The sequence below is a fragment of the Varroa jacobsoni genome, unplaced genomic scaffold (assembly GCF_002532875.2).
Source record: "Varroa jacobsoni isolate VJ856 unplaced genomic scaffold, vjacob_1.0 scaffold_1085, whole genome shotgun sequence".
Taxonomy (NCBI): domain Eukaryota; kingdom Metazoa; phylum Arthropoda; class Arachnida; order Mesostigmata; family Varroidae; genus Varroa; species Varroa jacobsoni.
The window spans coordinates 251,355-276,455 of NW_019213987.1; the positions used below are offsets into that span (position 1 = coordinate 251,355).

A 25,101-nucleotide genomic window follows, 5' to 3' on the forward strand; every position below is an offset into this window, starting at 1 on the left:
GAACCTCTATACCAGCATATGGGGTCAGCAGTATCTAGCTTTCACTAAACATTATTTGCCCTATGTACAGACGACTATGTCTAGCCGAAACCTGAAATCTGTCTAAAATATAGGCCCATAGTCAAACACGAAGTGGTAACAAGAGTAACTACATTCGTTTAGAGACGGGTCAGCAGACCAGTAAAATGGGCTGCAGGTTTGGCGGCCGGGGGCGTGGTGCTCACAGCCTTGCAGGCGTGGCCAAAGTCTCTCGCTATCACTCGTACCACAACGTGCGGTACCGCCGCATCAAGGCCTTCCTTATGGGATTATCTACGTTTATGCATAACAGAAGAATAAGACGAATCCTTGGCCTAGAGTATTGTATCCGTTGAGTTTAGGTCAAAGTGGATTTGCTGCTGCTAATGATAATAATAGGAATGAAGATGCGTCTATATGGTGACATATATAGTCACGCGGAGTAGAAGGGGGAGAAGATATTGGCATAATTATTCCATGAAATGTCGCTTACTATACGGTTTTCATTGTCCTCTAGTCAGACGAGATAAATAGATAAGTTCGCAAACAATATATCTCCATATTTCTATCTAGTAGACAGTCTTGTCATCTCATATATTTTAGACATTTATCGGTCAGTGCGGCTTCACTGCGGCGCAATATTCATTTCAGATGCTGTTCCTTAGGTAGACTATGTTTGCTTCCTTTCAGCGCTCCTATCCTCGCATGAAGCTTGCTATACCCGTTGCAGCATATAAAGTTTTCTCTGATTGCGGTTGAGTCAGGAGTTCTATTGCTTGATGTAGACGCTAAGCCAATACGCCACTGCGGACCTTTCTGATGATTACTTAGGCTAACCGGTGCGGCGAACATTTCTATGCTCTACAGATTAGAGTTCATTACACGGGTTTTCTTCGTATAACATAGCACAGAAGTGATGAACACACATGCCTTGAGCAGTAGAAAGTCGTAGGGAGTATCTAATTTGGATAATACAGCCACTGTAGCATTTTCTTTCAATAGCGCTCTCAGTACAGGCAGAAGATATGGCTACACGGTATGAGAAAATTCAATAATACCGGCGTACGCAATATCTATACAATAAATGTCAGATAGATAGGGCATTAATGAGGCAAACAACCACATTGTTAGAATTTTCAAACGAAATCCATTTCAATTATAATTAAAAACGTAAGCCTTAACAATCCCAGTATCTAGCGAACGTTTGAGATATGTTTGTAAACAAAACACAATTTCTTCTTGACACATCTTTGTTTAGACACATAACGGTGAATAGGTAAGCACAATTCAATAAAATCGAAATTGTCCTTATAAATGACGATATATACATAGCGTACGTGTGTAATGTCATGCAATATGTACAATTGGCCTTGTCTGTCTTGTGTTATTTGTGTTTGTTATTAAATTTCTTGCAACGATCCCTTCTATACGTTATAATTAATTGTAATCTGTACCATATTTTCTGTCAAGTACGTTATTTAAAATACTTCGCTCTATGGGCCCGTACTCTGAGTTATTGTATAAACCTACGATACGGCAGAGCTAGCCTTTACCGAGTTCGTCAGTGACAGAGTCATTAACTTTGAAAGCATATTTTTTACTAGACCATTCGAGAACTCCACAATATCTTCGTGTACTTTTTACGCATTGGGAACGATTCGCGAATTTGGTGGCCTTTTTGGCCCCTTGGATCTTCTCATTATTTCGGAAGTTGCTTAACACGCTTATCGCGTTTGACGCTGTTGAGGTTTGCTTCGCGTTTCAGATCAGAGTATCAGCCGGAACTTTGAAAGAATCACGGGCTATATTATTGCTTATAGCACGTTGGCAGTATCGTGTGGACTTTCTTTACGTTGTTTAATGGATAAATTGTACCGAGAACCATATAGCCAACCCATACACGGGCATGTTAAGCCACTTATAGTAATAGCAACACGGTAAACGGTAGTAAAAACGGTACCACAAAATAATCCATTAAACGGGATCACCGAGCCGCGGTACGTCACGAACGATGAGTCGTACGTCGTAATGAGGCTAAAAAACATTATCAGTGATGTCGTAGAACGCCGGTTGCAGTGTTAATTACTGTGCAGACTTGATGGGAATCCTTTCAATCTCTACGTCGTGTTGAGTATAGATGCACACGGTTATCGTGTAGACCTATGTTCCGAAAAACATCGGAGCTATCAGTATGAATGGGTGCTTAACAAAAAGTGACGCTTCACTAGTGGAACAAGGCGCCAAAGGCCTCTCATCACGCCTTAAGTCAGCGCCTTCATAATGCAAGGCTTTGTACTAATCTGACGCTAAGTTCAAGTTAGTTTATTCCATTACCAACATAATGAATCATGCTGTAACACCTGTAAGAAGTGTCACAAACGTTTTGAATTAACATTTCTCCTTCTTCTGCAAAGGCCTATTAATTTTTCCGTAAGTTAACGGCGACTGATTTTTGTAGACACCATCAGTGGGCGAGTAACATAGGGCCTTCAGAGAGTGCAATCTTGTTAATATTTGAAACCGCTAACATTGTTGATCACTGACTCAGATGGGGTAGGTATGATCCTGTTGGCCCGACGTTCAGATTTAGGATTCATCAGAAAGGTTTAAAGCAGATACACAGTTTCTACAGATATAAAGACGATCGCATGGTTTCCCGTTGTCACTAGAACGCACATAAACAATGTTTAATCACATATGCTTATACGATGTTATTATAGCATGTAAATACCATCTAGTATGCCGCATAATTGGATTCGTTTATTTATTATGGACATCTTAAGGTACCGATATTTTGATATTATCCATGTTTTCTGTTAAATATAAAATATAGTTCTGTTAGGGAGATATAATGGCTCATCGAGATAGATATAAAAGTTCGGTACTGCAGAACGGCTGGCACCATTACACAACAAAACCTGTCTACAGCCGGCTTTGACCCTTACATCATCTTACATATTACTGGATTTAATCGATAAACACGTTTATGCCTAAAATCTCTATTGCCATTTATTTCATCTGTATAATAAATATTTCTCATTTTATTATATGTCATAGATTACCGCTAACATATAACAGTGATTGGCTAGATCAGTGATATTGGATAGCAGTCCCCACTCGTTGGTTAGATGAGTGAAAACTTGAAACTTGAATTCCTTTTATTGATATCGTTAACATGATGATATTGGTCACATAACTGGCCTTTTTTTAACCTTTAAGACGCCGTCTTCTTTTTTTTTTTGGCGAGCCCCAGTTCATTGCGCTCATTGCCTGATTTTCGGTTATAATCTATACGTCGAAAGGTTCTTGTTTATTCCATTACTAGCCACGTAGACGTGACTTAAAACAGGCCATCGTAAAGGCAGATCCTACAGCTAGTCTAGACGCTGGTTTCGTGGGCCTAAATTCATCTAGTCTGTGTATTCCTACGAACACTGCCTGCTATTGTACACGTACTCTACGAGCTTCTATTTAAATACGGCTCGAACAACGTCACAGTTGAGCAGATCTGCTACGGTGTTGGTAACGCTCAATGCCTTCGTTAGCCATATCCGGACATCTACAAACACTAGAGACCAACTGCATTATCAAAGAAACAAACAGCCGCGTTTCACCTATGAACAGTCTGCTTGAATAGATTCTTGGAAATTATTAGCAAGCCAAAGAACATTTGGAATGATGCGGTATCAGTCATGGCCAGACCAATAAGTGCGGCGAACGTACCATATGGCTGACAGGTAGAAAATCAGAAGATTGAATATCTGCTTGCCACAGACAATCGTAGAGAAGTTGCGCCATAAGTAGATGCGTTTTGAAAGCCCTAAAGACCCACACAAAAATGAACTCAAAGGATACCTGCGGTATCCGTATGAAAGAATACTTTAAATTATGATTTCACTAAGTGGGGCGTGGCGTTCTCGTCGTACTGGCCCTGGTAGCAGTCTGTTAGGAAACAGCAGCTGGCCTGGCTCATATTGGTGTTTTCGTTGCTAGCGGATTGATTTAACTTTTAACAAACAAATCAGCGGTATCAAAAACAGTTCATATGACGACTACATCGTGTGTGAGGCTACCACTGCTTTGTTGCTGAAACAAAGCTTGTAACGATGTTGACACGACCAAAACCAAGTTGTTATTCTAATTACCTAGTTATTAATTGTTTGGTTATCCGTTAGAAGTACGTCAAAAGCTGATGGCCCTGAGGCCACCGGGTAAACTCATTTGAGCTTTTACCTTTAAGGCCATTTTCACTTTATGTCCTGACTGGGTTCGGACATGAATACGCTGCTATCACACTGATGTTAGTGATATTAGGTCCGATGCTGCAGTGAGTTCATTGACGAGCATAATGTGATTCCTAGCTGTTTCGTACGGTGCGGAAAACTTTGTGGCAACCAGGCAAGATTTTTTAGAAGAACTTCGGCTGTTACAGCTAGAAAACACTAAAAAAATACCAAAAAATGTTCCCTAGTTACTTGAAACCGAAGCAAAAACTAGCCACGTACATTCGTTAGCCGAAAAGCTCATTTACCGCCTGTGCAATGTTTTCGAGTAGAATATGCAGAGGGCAGTAGTTCCTTGTCAAAAAAGAAGTTGATATTGTATGGCCTGATTTTCCTAACGCTATGGATGCTTGTGTACTGGACGGAATTTCGGACGAAACGGAAATTCAAACGGTATTTTTTTAGCCCGAGTTGCTTAGATCTGTAATTCTGGTCAGCGCGACCATCTCCGGGAGTTTCATTCGGAAGGCTAAGCCGATCATATTGCGATTGCTCCTTGCTACCTTAATGCCGTACGTTGCTATAGCTCCTCACGTTTATAGCGTGTTTAAGAGGTGCCAGAGTTGGCCTTCAAGAACAACTCCTTTTTTACACCCTTGAATATTTTTTTTTTCTGTAACATTTTCACATATAGCATTAATGCAGGTAGCTTCTTTTTTTTCTGTAGAATGTTAATCAACTAAGATATAGGCAACTGAGCTTGAGCGTGAATGTAGAGTTTTTTTTGTTTGTTTCAGTATGCGCTTTTTCATATGCACGGCACAGTTTTAAGCCCAAATGTGTGAAAATAGATCAAAAAACAAATCCTGTTTATCTATAGATATATGTATTTTCCCGTAACCGTTGCGAAGGTTTGAAGAATATCCCGCTTTTTATCAACGTCGATACGCGCACACAGCATTAGGGAGACCCAGCCGATTACTAGTCCGATTCCCTACCAAGAAGAATAATAATACTAATTTTTTTTTTGACACAAATTACAGATAGCATAATGTTTATAATAACACCGAAAACGATAATAATCATTTGTCTATTTTCAAGAGCTAGGCGGGTTGTTGCTCCGTCCCACAACTGTGAAGCTTAACATTGTCTTGATCATCTGTTCCTCGGGCGTAATCATTGAACGGGATTTACTTGCGATTCAAATACTTCCCAGCATAATATGATGCGCGATAACAGCAGCAGCTAGAGCATTCAAAACAGAACCATCAGAAAAGCACTAGAATTACAATACCCGCGAGGCTCGAAGTCGATCACGCTTACGCGCGGCATTCGATACGGCCCAGACGATGGTTGAGCAAGCCGACCCACTGATTCAGTTCAATCCCGTATCAGGCGATGCGAAGGCTCTTCAAATAATGTCATTTCCTGTCTGTAATATTTTGAATGCTAAATACGTCTTTGTTCGCACAGCAAAGTAGAATGGGGTATAAATTTCCAAGCGACACCCGATAGCAGCTGAACTGGTCGGGGAACCCATTAGTACAAGCTAACTATGTTGGAACTGCTGTAAGCCTTCAATAAATACCAATTAGGTGTATCATAGTATTAACATATGTGAGTGATCCAAGGGTACACACTATGTGCTTTTCTTTTCCCTAACAGGACAGCTACCATATACTGATGAAAACTTCATTCATGAGGCTACGCGTATTTCAAGGGCCTGGGAAGGACCATAAACAAACATACTTGTTTACGAAACCTAGATAGACAGATCTAGCATCTGATGAGGTTCATAGGACAACGATGTGTGGATTTTTTTCTCGTTTGTCAGTTACGGTTGGGTTGCAATAACTGCGTACGTGAAAAATTCATCCTACTGTCTATACATCGAGCTTTATTTTCCCATATGGTAGTTTACAAGGAAGTGCTTCGAAAATACTTCGCCGATGTTTATACAATATTAGAATTGTTACAATTTTAGAAAACAACGAGCGGTCTACCTCATGGCTGTCGGTTATGGTACAATGTAATAGGATAGCCTTATTTAAACATTTATTGCATAACGTTATAATGGATACGTACGTAAATGTATACCTATTTTCCCTGGGCTAAACTCCCTGGGCTTCAGATTCGTTTTTAGATGCTTTTTGTAGTATTAACGGCAACGGAACCCCCACCCCACACGCAAGACCTCGGGCCGGTTGATTCCTTAATTGATCTATATAATAATACATGCAATTAGACTACTCCGCACGATAGCAATACGCCGTATCGGCGTCGAACTTAGCAGATCACTGTGGATAGCCCTATAGACATAATGAAAAATCCTAGAATTTGGATTGGATGGATCGTTTGAACGCTTGAAATCATGGATACTATCCAAATAATGACGACTCGGAATGAGTCAAGACACATGCGTGTGGTCGCGTTCAGCTCTTTGATTACGGCGTGACCGGATGCGTTTCCAAAGCCAGACAGAATAGCCAATCCGACAAGGCTAGCCGAAATTTTCGGATTATATACCAGCTGACAGATTGCGTCGATTGTGTCTGCGAGCGGCACCGCGCGCCTGTTAAATAAGTACAACGGGACCAAGAGCGTTCCAAGCGTGCACATGCCATAAAGGCCTTCGTAACCAACGCTTTGTACAGGTGCTACATTATACTTCACGAGAATCTTTTCCTCGAGCACAAACTGGCTAGCGTACAGTACCTGCGCAGAGATAATCATCAGGTTGCCAACAATCAAATCTAGAATTGAATGCCTTTTCTCGTATAGATCCACATCGGCCAACCCCACTGTGGCTAGCCCAAACAGTATAATTACCATGCCGACCCATTTATAAGCAGGCATGTTCCGTTTAAGGCATATGAGTGAAAACAAACCGGTACATAACGTTGTAATGCTCCGTAGGATATGAAACGTGTACGAGTATGTCATAAGGAGTCCGATAATAGTAACTGTTGTGGCAACCATATCACACATCGCTGGCAAATAGAAAATTAACGGCGTGAAGTCATGACCGCCTTGAAACGGCCGAGGAACGCTTTTCATATCGACACCAAGCTTTGCGTAAACAAACGTAACGAACTGGTAATATGGCAGACACAGAAACTCGCCAATGAACATTACCTCTGTGATCATGAACGGTTGCGTAAACTGGTGGTCTTCGTCAGTAGGCCGGCTCGTACTGTTATGGAGGTAAAGCCCCCCGTAACAACCCTTTGCCGATAGCTGACTAACATAGGCGCTTAACATGACTAGCATCGAACTCGAAATAGCAAACACACTCGACAGGAGTATATGGTACATCTGCCACATCTGTGGAAATATTGCGTTGCTTCACATAAGTTATCCACATCGCTATATTATTTAGCCGTGACAGTCGTTCCAAATCACGCACTTCATTTTCCAAGAAAAATCCAACTCAGGCCAATATTTTTTTAGTACATCTTTTTCCCCAATGGTTTCGACCAGATGGCTCAGCAGGTGACTCGGGTGCCGACAAATCTCCAGCCGCTTTTTACGCGTATTTTAGTTGTGAGTAAAATCGGGCGTGAAGCACGAGCGATTGGCATGATGATCTGGCCTCTTCCAATAGTTCACTGATCAGAGCTACTGGGTAGTCGGGCATAGTCTAGTCAGCGCCGATACCGGTCAGTACTACAGACTTCCAAGTGTACGCAGCGTCATGACTAAAAAGGGCATGAGCATATTACATCCTCCTTAAGGTACCTTTTTCGCTGACGATGTTTCTCAGAACAGACCTTTTTTTCAAGTTTCCTTGAACGTCGGCTTGAGCATTTGTCCAGCAATTGGGACGCGGCGATGCTCTACTCTGTAGTAGGTTTAAGTCTGCTCTGCGAATAGGAGGCTAAATATGTAGTTTACACTCGAATGTGAAATACATACAAATACTTTATATATATATATATATAAGTATACTTATATAAGTAGTACTTTATATATATATATATATATAGAACACTTTTGTATTCTAAATAGAGAGCTAAAAACAGAGCTGATCAATATAAACAACGCATATTGTGCTTCGTCCTCAAACACACGAAAGCTTTGCTATCAAACTGTTCCGGTTACTATCGCCAACATTTAAAGAGATTCGGTCTAACGTTTGTCGTTGTGGAGTTCTATAGCATTACCGGAAGACGTCAATAATCTGTATGGTACACAGTTGTCCGTTTTGATTGATATTGGACATGCTCGTACGTTGGTTGCTTTTCGAGTTATCGAGCCGTTTCTCTACGTTCCTTTCCAACAAATCCAATTGCCATTTAGTCTTTGCTTCTTTGTTGTGGTGAAAAAAATAAGAGCTTGCCGCTTGCCGTACCAGTCCCGAAATAGATGAATGTTGCCATTAATTCTGTTCGATTTCATATATCAGTTTGCGATCTGGGCTTTTCGGGAAATATGGAATTGTAGGTTAAATTATAAAAGGAGCTAGAAGAAAACACTTTTTCTAAAAAAAAAAATTCTGGAATGAGCTATGGTTTATCTCGATGCACTGACACCATGGATGCAGCATGGTCAAACTGAGAAGAAGTGGACCGGCCGACAAAAACAATACAGGTATAGCAGATTGTTTCAAAAATCTTCTTTGTTGAGTAATATGGCCTACACGATGGCTATCGTCTGCGATGACATTCATCGAGTATAAGACAGATTTTTAGGACAGACCCCTATGATTGTCCTTTAGCTTCGCATGCGCTTACACAAGCTGTGAATCACTTCTCCTGCGAACACGGGGCTTCAATAAACGGAAACTTTCCTCTCGCGTTATTTTGAGTTTTCGATGTTTATTGTGAACTGTGTCTATGGGCCGGTGTTACTTACAATACATAGAAATAATGGCCATTTTCCATTTGTTCGTTTGTTTCTACATATGATTCGAAAGCGCACTTGTTATTTCATAGACACGTTGCAATTATTTATCTGAATAAATTGAAATTTAAAAGATGGATGTTCCCAGTGAAAAGGTTCATTTTCGACTTTCTCCGTTTGCTCCGTGTTCTTTCTTCTCCGTTTTGCTTTTTGCCGAGATCAACAAGGTACCGAAACACTCCAATGTTTATATTACGGAAAACAGCTCAAACGTGGAGCCATGGGACAAATACTCAGGGGTCTTTTGTGAAATTTGAAAATTACTTCGGGGTGTGCGTCTCGTCGATGAGGTTTCCTTCAAGACACCTTTCAAGTAGGACAACCGGCAAATAACTCGTTAATTGACCGAAAAAAACACACTACTGCAACTATTATCAGTCATTGCCACCCGACAAGGTCTACCCATACGTTAGATGCCTAACTACTCTATAACCTAAACGAAGAGCACACGAAAAGATTGCCTTTCGTCACTTCGGAACAGATTCAGAGCAGACATCGCTATAATCACATTACAATGATAAATTCTGAGATAAAATATTACGGGTAATAAGAAGTGGATAAATAAGTAGTAGTAGTAGTAGTAGTAAATAGCTAAATATTTAAGCCCTAGATTAAGCTGGACTCTAATCCGGATAAAAGCGTGATCTGCCTTTAGTAAAACTGAAAGGACGTTTCAAAAAAAGACGGACGGACAACAAGTATCTGTAATTGTCTGGTTGCATCGAATAAGTGAGACTACTCAACATAAGACACGCGACGAGCAGAGCAGTCATGTCCTCCTTTGGCACAATGGCAAACTACAACATCTTACCCGATCATTGGTAAATGTTGAAAATGTGTTTAACAATAAGGACAATAAGCCAATTCTCCAGCACCAAAATTAAAAGTTTGCGTTAATTAAAAGTTGGGCGAGACGAAATACGTAATGCGTTAGTCTGTTACTAGAAACTGAGTAAAACGCCGGGCTTTTTGTTTCGTGAAAAAAATGCATTTACTTTTGAATGAGCTCAATATTTGTTGCGGCCTAATAATAAGTTTCGCACAAAATGCCAGTCGGGTTCAGTAAATCTGAAGAGCTTACAAACGTTTAAAGGCTCTTCCTGCCCTTTATAACCAACAAGCAATGTTATCAATCCAGTACAGATATCCACAATTTTACATTTCGATCCTTCCACTAGAAATTAGACGGGATAGATACCTAACACAAGATCAAAGAAACGATTTTGTTAGGATAACGTAACACGTTTACTTAAGGCGCTATTCGGCAAATTTATACCAGTATAACACGCCGTATGTCAATAAGGCATACGTTGGATAACGTTTAAGCCTTAAGTATATGTACAAGTTCTTGTTATCGTTCGTGGTGTTGAACTACCTCACTGGTCGAACTGGTCTGGCTTGTGCGATCTGTCACGATGGTTGTGCTCATCGTGGTCATTGCAAATCACTGTTGTCTTCCAGTGCACGATACTCGTTTTCGCTACCTTCAGGATTTCTGATCCATCCTTTCTTCACCATGAACGGCACTATCAAGATGTTATTGTAGACGATCATTCCGATTAGCAGGACAACGAAACCTCCCAGCGTGATAAAGCTAGAAGCTTGGAAGGTCGGTGGGTTTGGCAACATAAACGATGTAACCCAGATGACAATTGTTCGTACAGAATCGAGCACCATACGCGTTGTAGCCGACATTTCTTTTGTCACTGAAATACCGGCGAAATTGAAGAAACTGATCGAGATCATCGTACCGAAGAAACCGCCAGAAACTGCGCCACTCTGTATAATCTGATACAGGCCATCAACTGAGTCTTCAAATGGCGCGCCGTTCGGCTTGATGAAATACATGGGGATGAGCAGAAGGCCGAGTGTGCATATTCCAAACAGGCCCTCCCAACCGACAGCTTGCAACGCAGGTACATTGTTCTTTGAAACAAATTTCTCTTCAAGAACCATTTGAATGGCGACATTAATCTGTGCAAGAACGATAATCAGATCGCCTGTGATAATTTCTGTCGTCGTATAATCTCCGTGAGCCACTGTTCTCATATCAGCTAGGGCCAGGACGACAAGGCCTGCTAGGACTAGAAGAATGCCGGTCCACTTGTAGGCGTACGATTTTCGTTTCAAAAAGATAATTGAAAAGATTTCTGTAAAGACTATGACAGCACCTCGGAACATCTGAAACGATGCAGGATAGGTCATAATTAGGCCGACGTACATTAGCGAAGTTCCAATCATATCACAGAATGCCGGCGCATAGAAAATTAACGGGTTGAAGTCCTGATTGCCCTGAAAGATCTCAGACATTGCATCTTTGGGGGTACCTTTCTTCTGGTAGACAAACATCATCAGTTTGAAAAACAGCAAGCATGAAAACTCTCCGATAAACATGCCCGTGGCCTGTAAGAATGGATGCTCAAAATTGTGCTTTGCGTCAGTCGGGTGTAGAGTGCCATTTTTAAAATAGGTTCCATTCGGTCTACCGTAAGCTGGCGTGTTACTAGCAAATTTTGCTGCTAACGTATTGATCGACCCGGTAACAACTAACATGGCAGCCAAGAACAGTTGGTACTTAGTCCATGCCATGGCTTAATTCCCTCGAGGTGTCCCTTTTTCTCACCTAAATACTATTCCGTGAGACACACTAGTATACACTGTGCCTAGCGTAGAGAACACAAGCTGACTGCTCGATGGATAGCTGGCACTCGCCTCGCGTAGCACCTCCTTGGAGCACTCTCGGTACATAACACCACTCGTCCCACCAGCTCTGCATCTATCCCGTCTGCAACAAAACTTTTTAGCGGCATCGACTATGCCCTAAGTAATATCTTTCCTTCTCAGAAAAAAAGGAACAATGGCCTACTAGGTTCAACTAAGATTTCTATCGAATCACTAATTTTTCGCAGTCGTACGTTGTGGCCCCTTCTAAGTTTTGTGCCTTAATGGATTAACGCGCTCTGATAGCGATGGTTATTATATCGCTATAATTTGTCAGTTGCAACAGGAAGGCACCTTGAGAGTCCGTAGTGTGTTGTCACCAATAGCTTTATACCTCTTTCGGTTTAAGTGGGATAGATGTTTTTGTTAGAATTTTTTATCTGGGTTGATACCACTTGCGAGCCATGAGCGGCTAAAACGGTGGAGTAATGGCGTTGGCTTAAAATCAAATATTTCCCTACGGGGAGCATCTAAGTTGTTTTAGCTAAAAAAAAGCATACGCTTACTTTTCAACAAAATCTATCATTGCGTATCACGTGGCAATAAAGAAAGGTTGAACTGCAGTCCCGTATGGGAAAGTGTGCAGTATTGTACACTACACTCGTGTGCTTATATGAAGGATGTATAGTCGACTGAAGTTTAGTTGAACTTTGGGTATCTAAGCCTGCAGCGGGACAATCATAGTACGACGTACGTCATTCGAATCAGTATCGCATAGGTACAAACGATTAGAACCTAGCTGTCAACAAAGCCCTATATCTATACACATGGTAAGTCTTTTAAATCGGAGTATATGGGCCTAACATATCAAAATCGCTTGTAAACCTATTGTTGAGGAGATCGTAAAGTTGTATAGCGAGAAGTTCTCGACCGGTCATGGGATCGTGGGTTGGCGCACCTTCAACCCGTTTCCGGTTATTAGTAGAAGGACCGTTTCCGTATGCGTGATATCTTGATCTCGTAGTCGAGCCAGCAGCTACTCACGGCGTCAACGTCTTTGTCGATAGACAACGAGAGCTTCAGTGAAACGGTTGCATACCATGTCGAGCTGATACCTGCAGGACTTTCACTGATGAGGCAAATTGACACATCGGCTCAACGACGTAAAAAAGCCCAACGCATTGTCCAAAAGATAGTACATAAAACTCTACGCATAAATATGTAGGGGCATCGAATTTCAGAAGTGCTCACGTTGCCGTCACTGGTGTGCCAACCTACTTTCGACTGTAGCGTACCATATATACGGACGTGCACTTATGAGAATTTCTCAACGAAGGCAATGTTTTTGCGGCTTTTTTGGCAAAATGTTTATCCGTAAACCTTCTGATTGCTATAATTCAATATAGAGCTATACCGTTGTAGAAGATCCACCGCAGAAAAAATTATGGAATACTTTTTAATACATGTATCGATCAACATATTTTCCTAGTACGTCGGAAACTAACTATTCCAAATGAGCAATTAACAAACCTTAAAATTTTTTAACACAATGCTATTTTAGGTCGTTCATCAAAATCTATTTCGTACCTTGCGTCATTTTAGATATAATTATTCTGTTACAATGTTGAAATCTCTAATTATGCTGCTCAAAGCTCCACAGCGAGGCAGGGGGGCAGATATTCTAGCGCATTGTGATACTGGACGAATGCTACGGCTATTTCACAATTTCTTGGATTAGTTCACTGAACCTATTTAAGGCTGCGCAGCCACCAATTAATGAGAACTGCTTCCAATTTCCATGTACGTATTTACCGTCGACCCAGCGAGCAGTGCCAGCGCTTGGCTTTGACGTTACTTTCGGTCCAAAAATCATCCCATTTCCTTTCCAGGGATTTATTATTTTTATACGGCTTGAAATCTTTTCGATGTATCAATGTTTCAATTGGCTCGACCTGTTGTAGCCAGCATTTCAAATTAGTATTTCTCATATGGCTAATGGGCGAAATTCAATGGATGCTGGCTTAACCTGGTAGTGACCTGTCAGGCTGCAATAACCAGACATCTCCGGGGCTCCCTAAACGAATTGCTGGAGACGCAATAGCTGAACTGATTCTGATACTGTTCGGCCGCTACTAAATTGTTCGACTGTGTCCCGATACCCACTAGGTGTATATGATGAAGTATCTATAAAAACCATTTAACTAACTAAATTTGTTACGCCACTGGTTACAACAAGTTGAAGAGGCGATCTGACCTCGTAGAAGTGGCTAGACGCAGGACAACCGCAAAAAAACAGCACCTAAATAGAAACAGAGATAAGACGAACCCTAAGGTTAGCTCGAGTGTTCGTTATTAGACCACGGTAGAATACCTAAATTGTTGTCGACGCTGTTCTATGTCAACATCAAATCTCAGTATTTACGATAAACATACATGCATATTGTTATAATCTCTTGATCTTGTTATGTAGGTCTGTGCCTTAACGCCATTTGTCAGAACGCTTCTATTCAATAAATAGGAAAATTGAAAAAGTCGAAGCTTTTGATAGAATCAAAAGCACGACTGATTCTTTCCGCCTGCAAAGTCCGGCACTCAACATAGCCTCTTTGCAAACGTAGTACAATACAAAAATAAATAATAGAAATATTGCTGAAAAGTTCGTATTTAACTTCCTCGACCAAGTTGCTCATTTTTGCAAACTAGAGTTTCAAATTCAGTCTCTGCTAACAACCGCGATAATTAAATCCATATAGTCATAACTGATATAGGACATCATCCGCAATGCGAGTTCACTGTGAAGTGTCGCTCGAGTGTAACGTGGACTACGCCAGCCACGCTGGACCTCGTGACCGATTGCCAATTACGGATCGGCCCAGGGATTAATTATTTGGAATGGTCTTAAATCCTATAACGTGCAAGCCCTACAAACGATAAGACTAAACTCGTTAATCCTGACGTTGAACCCTCGGTCGGCAATCGAGGAAAAAATTTGTGATCAACATTGTGTTTCTAATAACTATTAAACGAAATCTTCATCGTTTTAATTATTTCCAGACTCAATAATGCAACTACGATATACGAATAGTACTATTTGTAGTAATATTAATATAAAATGGCAGCCTATCGAATTTTTTGCCAATATGGCGAAGCATACTGAACGTCTATTTTATACTACGCTGTCTAAATAAATAGATACAAAGACAAACATTGACACGGGCACAAACTGTGACATCAACTAGCCCATACAAGAAACATAGCTATGCTAAACGTGACGTTTATAAGTATCGGTGGTAAATACATGTGTGGTTTGATTTAGTACATTCAATTGCTATATATAAATATATATATATATATATATATATATATATACTAATGAGATACGTGTTTACCACAGGATCGGTAACAAGGTTTAATGCAGTGTCTCTGGTTCGAATAGCTGTAGGGGTTCGAATAGGGTGGGGGGAACTTGTCAGAATAAAACCCCTGAACTGTAAAAAAATAGCTATTGATGGAACAATGACTTTTGGACCGATATCAGTTTAGCACCACACAAAGGAGTAAATCCTCTAGAAGGGAATTGCTATGGGAATGAGTGATACGTTATCTCGTCTATGTCAGAGACAACGACAGGAGCGATTAACGTGCCCAGAATGTTAAGTCTGAACCAAACCGATATTGAACAATCGACCAACAGCAGTGCACCGCGGCACTACAGGACGTTACTCGAGACAATCATATAATTTAAAATCTGACGAAGCCAACCTGGTATGGTTTTCAATGTGTAAATATTTGAAGTTTTTCAATAGTCAGCCCCGTGATATTGCTGTTTCGTGTTGATATCTTATTCGCATCTCCGTATTCGATCTCCCAAGCCAGCGCAGCCGTCACTGAGTTCCGTTTGTGCAAGTGCGTTCTAATTCGACTTAGGAAGGTAGTCAGTCTGATCTAGTGTTAAACGGCCCTTAAATCGTAATATACATGAGATGACGAAGTTGGTTGCACCGTGAAACTCGCCGATGGTCGCAGCAGGCGAAGTGGCCAAAGTGCCCGGGTGCAAAGCACATCCATGTACGAATTTGGCTGAACCATCACCCGTCGGCAAAAAGCGGAAGGGGCCGGTCACTGCTACCATTGAACGAGGTCCGCCGAATACCAGCGGCCAGGAACGGCCACCAAATGTGGTGATCACAATTCATCAGGGGGGAAATCAGGGGGCACGAGGACATGTGCGAGTTGAGGGCGGTGGACTGTACATCGTCAAAGCTAAACTCTACCACGATAAAATCAGGTAATAATAATGTGAACCCTCTTTTACTGTGTGAAACATTAAGCGTTGAATGATCATAGCAATAGGAATCAGATACTGAAAGTCGACGTGCACTCGCCATATTTCAGAGTTTGGGCAGGAACACTTTTTTTTTGCCTTTAAACTAGATGTAAAAGATGTTCTCAGCATAGCTAGTGTTTATGTACACATAAATAAATATTATGATTACAGCAAATCCACAAAGGAGATCATAACGGGTAATTCTACAAGAAATGAGCAGTAATTTTTTTCTGCGCGATTTGTTCTTCCGTAAACCATTGCAAATTAGATGTAATTGCGTCGTTTTGATAACGTTTTTTTTTTCAGGTACATCGTTGCATCGGAAGAAAGACGCTTTTATAGGGAAGTAGACGTCAAGATGATCGACTCTTCAGAACCTGCAAAAATGACGAGAGTAATTCTTGAAGGTACCCTGACGCCTTGACTTTGGCAGATTCTATAGGCACAGCTATTATTCTACTGCACAGTTCAAAATGACCCATGTACAATGTACTCTCCGATGTCGCCTTTTCAATAGATCTATTGATATGCATCTCGTTTTAGAATTTTTTTGGTGTATCGTAAAATCCCACCCCCCCCCACCCCCACTGATGGTACCATTCAACCTACAAGAATAAACATTCTGCATTAGTCCATATATATAAATGACTGAAATAAAACACAAACACATGATCCCGATACAATACACAACCTATGTCAACGAATATAATGGCGCAGCTTATAACCCGTGCGTTTTGTTTGGGCCATAGCAAATAACGAATACATAGAGGAGTTCGTAGACCAGCAGCTCGCCTGAAAACATTAGAACGGCGTATCACCATCTATGGAACGCGCATCTCTTGCGCATCTATTGAACCTGCAGGTGCCTCGGGCGTGTCCTATGGGTCTATAGCATCTGTACATTGCAGATGGTCACAACGGAGAGAAGAGACCAGTTTAGCGTTATTCGTTAGAGAGGTTTCGTTACGATGTTAAACGCAAGGCAGATTGAAGGTTGGCCTTAGAAATAAAGTAAAAATTAATGCATATTGTGGCGCGTACCATTGTTGCCTAGTTCGACGGGATATTGGGTAGTTAAATGCAGATAAACATGCCTGCTTAATTGAATGAAAATTCCAATAAATTTAGACCCGTGTATTGTTTGTAATGCCAAACTCGTAAGACGGGTTTAATGAGGGTATTAAAAGGAATAAAATGACTTCATAAAAATCAGCTTTGTTGCTGGTCGCTTCTACGAGAACTTTAATGATATGGATGCGGTTGTCGGATAAGGCGCCTTGGAAGACCTATTGTTTTAGGCCTGGCGAATTATACGTCATAGCGAAAGCAACAATGTAAATAAAAAAAAACGATGTAAAAAAACAATGTAAACAATGAATAACAATGTAAAAAAAAAAAAGAATTCTAGGAAATGTAATACTGGTGTCTATAGACACCAGTATTACATTTCCTAGAATTCCTGCGTCAGTTTGATCAATCTTATCCTGGTTCACTGCGATTCTAGTGCATCGACTAAAGCCATACTGTCGACTGCTGTAGTTACCGTATTGGCATTAATACAGTTAGATCAGAACTTACCTCTCGTCAACATGGTGGGTGGAACTGAAAAACACTGTTTTTGGTTCTTCTAAGCTGTTACTGTTTGATATTGATCTATAATGATCTGGTTTTTAGCAGCCGCAACATTCCAAGAGTATGTACGTGAAATCTACGGGACCAGTGTGTCTGTGTGGATGTTTAATGTCCGACACCCAGCGTTTGGGACGAGCTATTGGCTCGAGACTGGCGTCGGTGTTACGACCGTACTTAGCACTGCTGTTGGTTTTATTGTGAGATTGTTCCCCGGATCCGTGAGATCCAAGAGGTTGTCCGCAAGTGCAGTTCTCCTCCCTGCCGCTCCTACGAGACGAAAGATGATGGCGGTGAGTTCCCCTCGTTAGTGATTACTAGTAGTAGTCACGCCCGATCCATTGGCCTTAAGGGCTGTTTTGAGTGTCGACTGTCTGTTCGCGCATACGTAAGTGGATAGAGGACTACGTCTGTGATGAAAAAGTTTCGGCACGCTCTGTCTTTTTCCTTTTCTACGTTTTCTTCCTTCATCTGTCTTTGGTCTACTTTAAGCAGCAGCAGCAGCATTCGGTAGCCGTTTACACTTGTAGTTCGCCGGTTCTCCAATTCTCCGCCTGCCCTGACCGTGCTCAGCGGCTTCGACCACAGCTCTCACTGAGTTTGATCAGATCTAAACTTGTTTGCGGTCTACTGCGGGAGGGCGGCTTTGATCCATGTGGGTCTATGGCTCCGTCGAAAAGAACAGCAGCTATGTGTACCACAAGGTACTACCGCTATCATTATTACCAATGCTACAACATCTGAAGCCATGTACACACGCACACACACACACCGGTACAGAGACTTGTAGACGATCGTATACGACGTCGTTCGCGTCAAACCGTATACGTTACTTTGGCCGACGCGCGGAGTTTGCTCATTTGCTCTGCGCTGCAGCAGGCGAACGAGCCCTGCCGTTTGCTGTAACTACTATAACAAAAAAAAGGCAAAAGCACTGGATAGCCTTATCGTTTTCTCATCATCCTCTATTTCGGCACGGCCCTTTTTTGCAAGTATTTCCTAAGTTTCAACTTACTCGAGAGTGAGCTGTTAGCGATGGCTGTATTGACGGTTGCAACGGCAAACCCCGCGTGTGCTTTCTTCGGGTGATGGTCGTAACTGGCCGGTCCTCCAGTTAGCGTTTGCGTCGTTGGAATACTGCTCCCCTTTGCGCGAAAAGTAGAACTGGCAGAATAAGAATGTGGTGGTGGTGGTGGGCTGGGCCGTAAACGTATTACAGGCTGGAGGCGGGCGCCAAACGCCATTCGCCGCTACAAGCCCGTACTAAAGCCAGGTAGAACAGCGACGGCTCGTACATCTCTAACGGGTAAAACAGAAGAAGAAAGGGTGTGTAAGGGCGAAAGCAAACGAGCGTAAAAATTCCGAGCATTCATTGCTTTAATGAAACTAGCAGCTCCGTTGGCCGGCTGCGTTCTAGTTGGCCCTCCACATCCATGACCATGGTTCTCCAAAGCAGTGCCGATGCAAAAGAACTCTAGCACGCTGGCAGTATTATGCCAGCACGTATTACTCTGCTGAGCTCCGGAACGTTGACAGAGGTAAAACTCCGCTTTGCCGAACGGAGAAGCATCGGTCATCAAGAGAACTGGCTCTACCATTCGTTACTCATTGTTCTCCCATTTCTCCCGCAACATGGGTTATCAAGCCCATTGGCCGGCGAGGAGAAAAGCTCGCCAGAGCGATGAGAAGCAAAGGAGCCTAGCCGTGACAATATTAGACGTTCTGGCATTACATTTTTTTCTAGCTTTTCGTCCACAGCAGTACTATATCAACACTGGTAGTAGTAGTTGACGGTATTGAAGGGAATCGTGTGAGCATATCCATGGAGCTTGATTCTACGACTTTTGCGAATACTTAGTGTTGGAAGTTAGGAAGTGCTCTTCGGCCAGAGTAACATACCGTCCACGAAAAACTGATGCCCAACGGGACGACACGGTATAGATTTACTATGCTGAGAGCCGTGTATACGGTGAGGTTATTTTGTGCCCGGACCACCGGGACCAACCTGATAGGTTTGATGTGGTCTGAACTAAGCTAACCACGGTGAAGCACCAGGCGTACGCAAGCTCAAGTGCTTAGCAGTCGTCCCAACATCGTACGCATTTAACTTAGTAAAAAGATATAACACATTGTTCGTTAGCGTGGCTCGAACCAAAATTATACCGTCGAGAATCGTTGTTACGATTGGGTATTTGTGTCAGCGTATGCATTATACACAAACTATAGTACACACACTGGAAACGGCAATATCTGCATGCCTCCACTGTTATTCTTTTCTGTGTCGGTAACACTTGCTTCAATGTCAGTTCATTATTATCAGTTGGATCTATCTTTTCTAACAGATGAAGGTTTAGCCCCAGAAGATTGCTTTTTTCGTCCTTTCCTTCAAGCTCCACATGTTTTCCCTGACTCGCGTTTCCAGCATTCCGATGAAGTGTGCCCTGATAATGGCAGACTGATAGCTCCAACGTCCCGTTTTTACGTAGGTGACGCAGCACGAATTTATTCTTCAACGTATGATACGCATATCCTTGTGCGTGATTTAATCCGATCATTCGAAGCGTTAAGTATGACGTGGTTGTACTTCGCTGATTGCTTTCCTTGCCGATGCTCTGTTGTGAGCAACGACTGCTGAAAATTTTTCATTGGTGTTCGTCTATGCGCAATACCATCAAGGCTCAGATTCCACGATCAAGGAACCGTACATTTGTATCTGCTGGTACCGATATTATACGCGTGTACTATCACACACACATGAATACGGATACAACGTATAATATACGATCTCGGACGAGATTCACTGCCTGACTACTTGATGATCGTTGCTGATGGATGGAAAGCGACGTTTTGTTAGTTAGATGCCTCTGTCATCTCTTGTCTATGTTGTTTTCCGCTGCCAGTCAGTCACGACCCTCTCACAGCTCAGCGCTGATGCTCCATCGGGGTCGCAAGGCCCTCTCGATCCGAGTAAATGATTCACCTACGCTTTCCATTGGTTCACTACATATGTAGCTGCCATATCACAGATCGTGTCCTTGTTTACGCTTCAGGTGAGCGACTGCATAGGACTGTACTCTTGATCTAGCCGGTCCGAGGGACGGAGAGTGCAGAAAATCTGTTCATTTGTGAATCTATTTGTATCTATATACCTATGTATGGGCTGGAAGCATCTTCTTTCTATTGCTTAGAAAGCTGGCAAAGGTAGTACCTCCGTATAGTTCTAGGCATCGAGATAGGCTACCTTGGTACCGTGTTGTCAACCAGTGGCGTATCGTTGGCTCGCACACGTTAAATGTGACGTTTATCTACGATATCTAACAATACAAAAATGCTGCTCCACGTTCAGCAGATTTATCGACACAACTTATATGTTTGGTTGTACACGAAAACAACCTGTTCGTCGTGATAAGCAAATAACATTATTCAGTCATAAGTAAAATCGACAGATTTATTTGAATCCTTTTTGCTAGAGGCTTATAATTACCGACATAATATCTCAGAAATACGCTTTCTTTGCTGCACAGATTTTAATAGTCCTTTTTCTTTGATGAATATTACGCATCGCCTTGACTCTCCTTTCGTGTAAGCCTTCTGTTGATCTTCTATAGGCCTACAAAGATTCGCAAACACACAACCAACTTAGACATGACCCACAAATACGATCAAGTTTGAAAAGGCCGCCGACCCACATACAGACATACCGCCGTCGACGAGTGGCAGTGTTAATACGAGTCTACTATTAGCCGAGTGAAGAAAACTTATGGTAACTGGACGGAGAAAATACTGTAAATCGACAGATACCGAAAAAAGGAGGCAAAGGCCGCTGCTGCTGTAAATGATGTTGGCTTGAACTTGTACGGAGGTGAAGGTTCTGACAAGTAAACAAATATCCAAAAAAGAACGAAGCCATAAAGACGAGGAGCTCAGTAAGGAGCAGCACAGACAAACCACACAGGACTTTCACATTTCAAATAGCTCATAACTTGGACTCCCTCCTAGGTCTCCATATAAACTGCTCAGAGCTCCTTGTTCCATATAAGCGTTCAATGTACAGGGCTCATGCTGTTCTCCCCTGCTGGTGCAGCAGCGTCCTCAATCACCTGCCTCCGCCTTGTTCGCCTCTTATAGTCCTTACCCTCCGGCTGTTCTCGCTCAAAGTCTGCCTTTTTCACTCCTTGCTCCTAGGTTCGGCTCTTTCCAATAATGCCAATGCCAGATGTCAGGCATTGCATGCTCGTAGCCCTGTTTCTCTTCTCCAGTCGTTGCCTCTGTTAGGCTGAGTTTCTTCACTTCGTCCACAAATTGTCCCCCTTTCGTGAGCAACTGACCCGAGCTTCTCGTTGTTCGCCGCTCGAATCGGAGCTCATCCAGTGCCCGGGTTTTTTGAAAGAACGGGAGATGCTCGAATTGGAGCTTGCCTGCTTCGCCCCCATTACGATAACTTTTGGCCCTATCGTACTGAGGTGCGTTGCAAGCCTTTTCTTACTATTTTTCGTGATTTCTTTACGCCCTGCATCGGACTCAGCAACCTATGAAGAAGGAAGGCACTTCCCTACTCCCAGATTTCTGTTCCAGACCTCAATGTAGGATGCACCCCTGCTGCTGCTTTGACAACTACCGTTATCCCTGTAACGGTCGGAACACCCTATTCTGTCTCGTTTCCAACTCGCTCTCCTTGACTCACGCGAATGACCTTCTACCGATTGCGGTTTTTTTCGAACCCGTATTTTCCAAAGCTCTTTCTCTTTAACGTCCCTTGCTTGCCTTCTTATTTTCTCTACTGTGTTACAAGCTTCAATAACAGCTCATCGGCCGACCAATGAGACGCAACCAAGAAAACTGCTCCTTCTGGGACAAGCAGAGCGCTCGTACCGTTAGCGGTAACAGGCATTCGAGAAAATAGGAGAAAATTAGTATTAGATAGAAGGACAAGTTAAAATAGATAGGTGCATAAGGCCTCTTATTATTAGGCGCATTTCACGTCAGAAAAAATTGTAGATGTGTGATGATTAAATTCGTATCCGCATCAAGTCGACAGTAATCTGAAAATACTTAGCCAGCATTCGGGATTGGGTAAAACTGTAATCGAGTACGTAGAAACCACGTAGTAAAAACCTGAGTAGATATGATGTCTACGGTACACTACGGTACGAATCAATCGTTCCTATTTAGAATAGCGTACGTTTAGTGGGATTGTGTCGCCAACGATTCTACATCAAGCAGACGAATATCTGAGAGCGGTAATGCGTGTAGCATTGTCATTGATAGTGTGCACGACTCATCCAGACGATTGCTTTAATCTTTCGGCGACCGCCCTTAAGCGATGGTAAAAAGATAATGGTATTCCCAGGATATCAAAAATACATTCGTAGTTCTATTCCATAATCAGCCAGATGAATGTATGCTAAATATGTATGTCAAGTTAAGATACGCATTTGAATAGACATTCATACGAAATAGGAGTAGAGTGCTGTCATCCGCGTCGCTCGTTAGCACCAAATGTACGACTACGTACTTGACGCGTGGAATGGTTAGAGGTACCTGCGTTGTAAGACAAATGCTGCAGAACGAGGAGCCGGTTGGCAGACCAGCCCTGCAGTAGTATACGACTAGTAGTTAGGTTTACTAAGTCCTTCTGTATTATAAATGGGCCGAAAGTTCATAAATATCACCGATGATACATAGGTACGACGAGGCCTTCCTCGCCTAACTTACCAAGAAATGTATGACACGAGCTACCGCACATTTAGAATAAAAAGCTGTACCCTTCATCGATTGTCGAATCATGACAATTTTCTGCTTAATCGAATGAGTAAAAAGCCAGCTAATGCTTCTTTCGAGGAGTGCACTCATATAGGTAAACGATGAAGTAAGAGAACCAGCAGAAGGCGAGCACAAAGAGCACCCCTGCGACTCGTGTTTACAACAACCGTAAGCGAACTCATTGCCAATGATCGAAGGCCACGAAACGACGAAAAGCGGATGTCCTAAAACCAACCCTCAAAAGCTCCGGTCAGCTTCCCTAATTCTTCACTAGTGAGACGCAAATGACGAGATTTGCTCATCCAGTTAACGATTGACCGACACAACCGCTTGTGGTAGTTTTTTCTGTCGGTAGCTGTTTTGTGTTTCCAGTAAACTGGATTTCTAACAGGATCGTTTCAACACCAACAGTGACCTGGACAGTTGAATATCTAACGATTAGAAAGAAGACGACTAAAAAATATTAGTTAAAAAGACAAAATACGCCAGAGAAAAAAAGAAGTCTAAAATGCGAACGCAAACAACAAAGATCTACCTGGCGCTTTTTTTTCGTGCATCTTAACGGTATCGAGGAGGAATCCTAGAAATGGACAAAGCTGAAGTAGGTGGACGGGACCGACGGCAGTCAATTGGTGGTGAAATTGACCGCTAGAAGCTATCCTACATACCATCTGAAAGCCCTTATTCAATTTGGCTACTCTGTAGATGTAGGTGGTGCCCCAGTGGCTAAGGACCAGGCCGGAAAAGCGAATCCACGCACAGCTATTGGAGGGCCCTAGTTCTCCATAAAGCATCGTGACTTTAACGAAGATTTATGAAATGATGACAGTGACTGTGTACGAACTGATCCCGAGTCTAGACTGGCCAGCTAACTGCCCGAATACCCATTTCGTCGCCAGTGTCCTCCCACGGGAACGATTAAGGTGAGCTAAGCATTATAAAGAAAAAGGGAGAAAGAAAGTTTGCCAGGAATCCACGTAGCACCAATAGCAGTTGAACTGAAGTACCGGAGCAAGACCAAAACGAAGTGCCGCAAGAAGGAGAGGGCGGCAGTTGAATTGTATAGGGCAGCTGGTTCAGGCTGTGGAAACTGTGCCGCTACTGCAGACGGAGTGAGCTAGCCATGCAATCAAACGTCTATAAAATAGTACACCTTTATGATGTTTAGAGTATCGTAGTTTTTCTAACTATAAATTCAAGCGAAAACTCGCCGTTAGTATCGCTCGAACTTCTCAGAAAAGTTCGCCGTTATCAAGCGTATCAATAGTATTTAACATTTAAACGGTCAGTTTCTTTTTAACACATATATATACATATATATATGTGTACAAAATTCGCAACCTTTTTCGCATAAACGTCAGTCTCTGTTCTTTCACTTTAGGGACCTTTTCTACTGACGACTTTGGCGCACAGTTTTGACGTATTTAGTGCTTCCTTTTATCTGATATAGCGCGCGAGTGGTTGCAATTGTAGGAGCTCGTTCCCTTCTACAACTTCTTATTTCATCCGCTTCTCCCTATGTCTTGAAGGGAAATCGTAACAGCTACAGACCGCCAAAGTAGACACAAAGGAGGCGAA

At 42.3% G+C, this 25,101-nt stretch overlaps 2 protein-coding genes and 1 pseudogene across 3 annotated transcripts in view; 1 reads left to right on the plus strand and 2 right to left on the minus strand.

Moving 5' to 3' along the window:
- Positions 1–19,018, minus strand: part of LOC111266460 (pikachurin) — a 76,238-nt gene extending 57,220 nt beyond the window's left edge. For both annotated transcript variants that reach the window (XR_002684112.2, XM_022843957.2), the window contains exons 1-2: positions 18,776–19,018; positions 17,710–18,669 (exon numbers count right to left, since the gene is read on the minus strand). Coding sequence is in view for 1 of the 2 variants with exons in the window: in XM_022843957.2 (XP_022699692.1) it covers positions 17,710–17,722 (13 nt within the window). In the remaining variant the exon portion in view is untranslated. The remainder of the gene's footprint in view (positions 1–17,709; positions 18,670–18,775) is intronic.
- Positions 10,365–12,068, minus strand: LOC111266461 (solute carrier family 35 member F6 pseudogene; annotated as a pseudogene).
- Positions 15,509–17,174, plus strand: LOC111266465 (uncharacterized). Its single transcript, XM_022843970.2, has 3 exons — positions 15,509–16,092; positions 16,438–16,538; positions 16,881–17,174. Exons 1-3 carry the CDS (start codon positions 15,821–15,823, stop codon positions 16,925–16,927), a joined length of 420 nt encoding a protein of 139 aa, XP_022699705.1. The 5' UTR covers positions 15,509–15,820; the 3' UTR covers positions 16,928–17,174.
- Positions 19,019–25,101: the final 6,083 nt, after the last annotated feature.

Excerpts from the sequence above, each read along its gene's own strand:
- LOC111266465 (XM_022843970.2), top strand. The coding sequence starts at position 15,821 with ATGGTCGCAGCAGGCGAAGTGGCCAAAGTGCCCGGGTGCAAAGCACAT. Across the intron at positions 16,093-16,437 it reads CTCTACCACGATAAAATCAG|GTACATCGTTGCATCGGAAG; the intron begins GTAATAATAATG and ends TTTTTTTTTCAG. Across the intron at positions 16,539-16,880 it reads GACGAGAGTAATTCTTGAAG|CAAATAACGAATACATAGAG; the intron begins GTACCCTGACGC and ends TTTGGGCCATAG.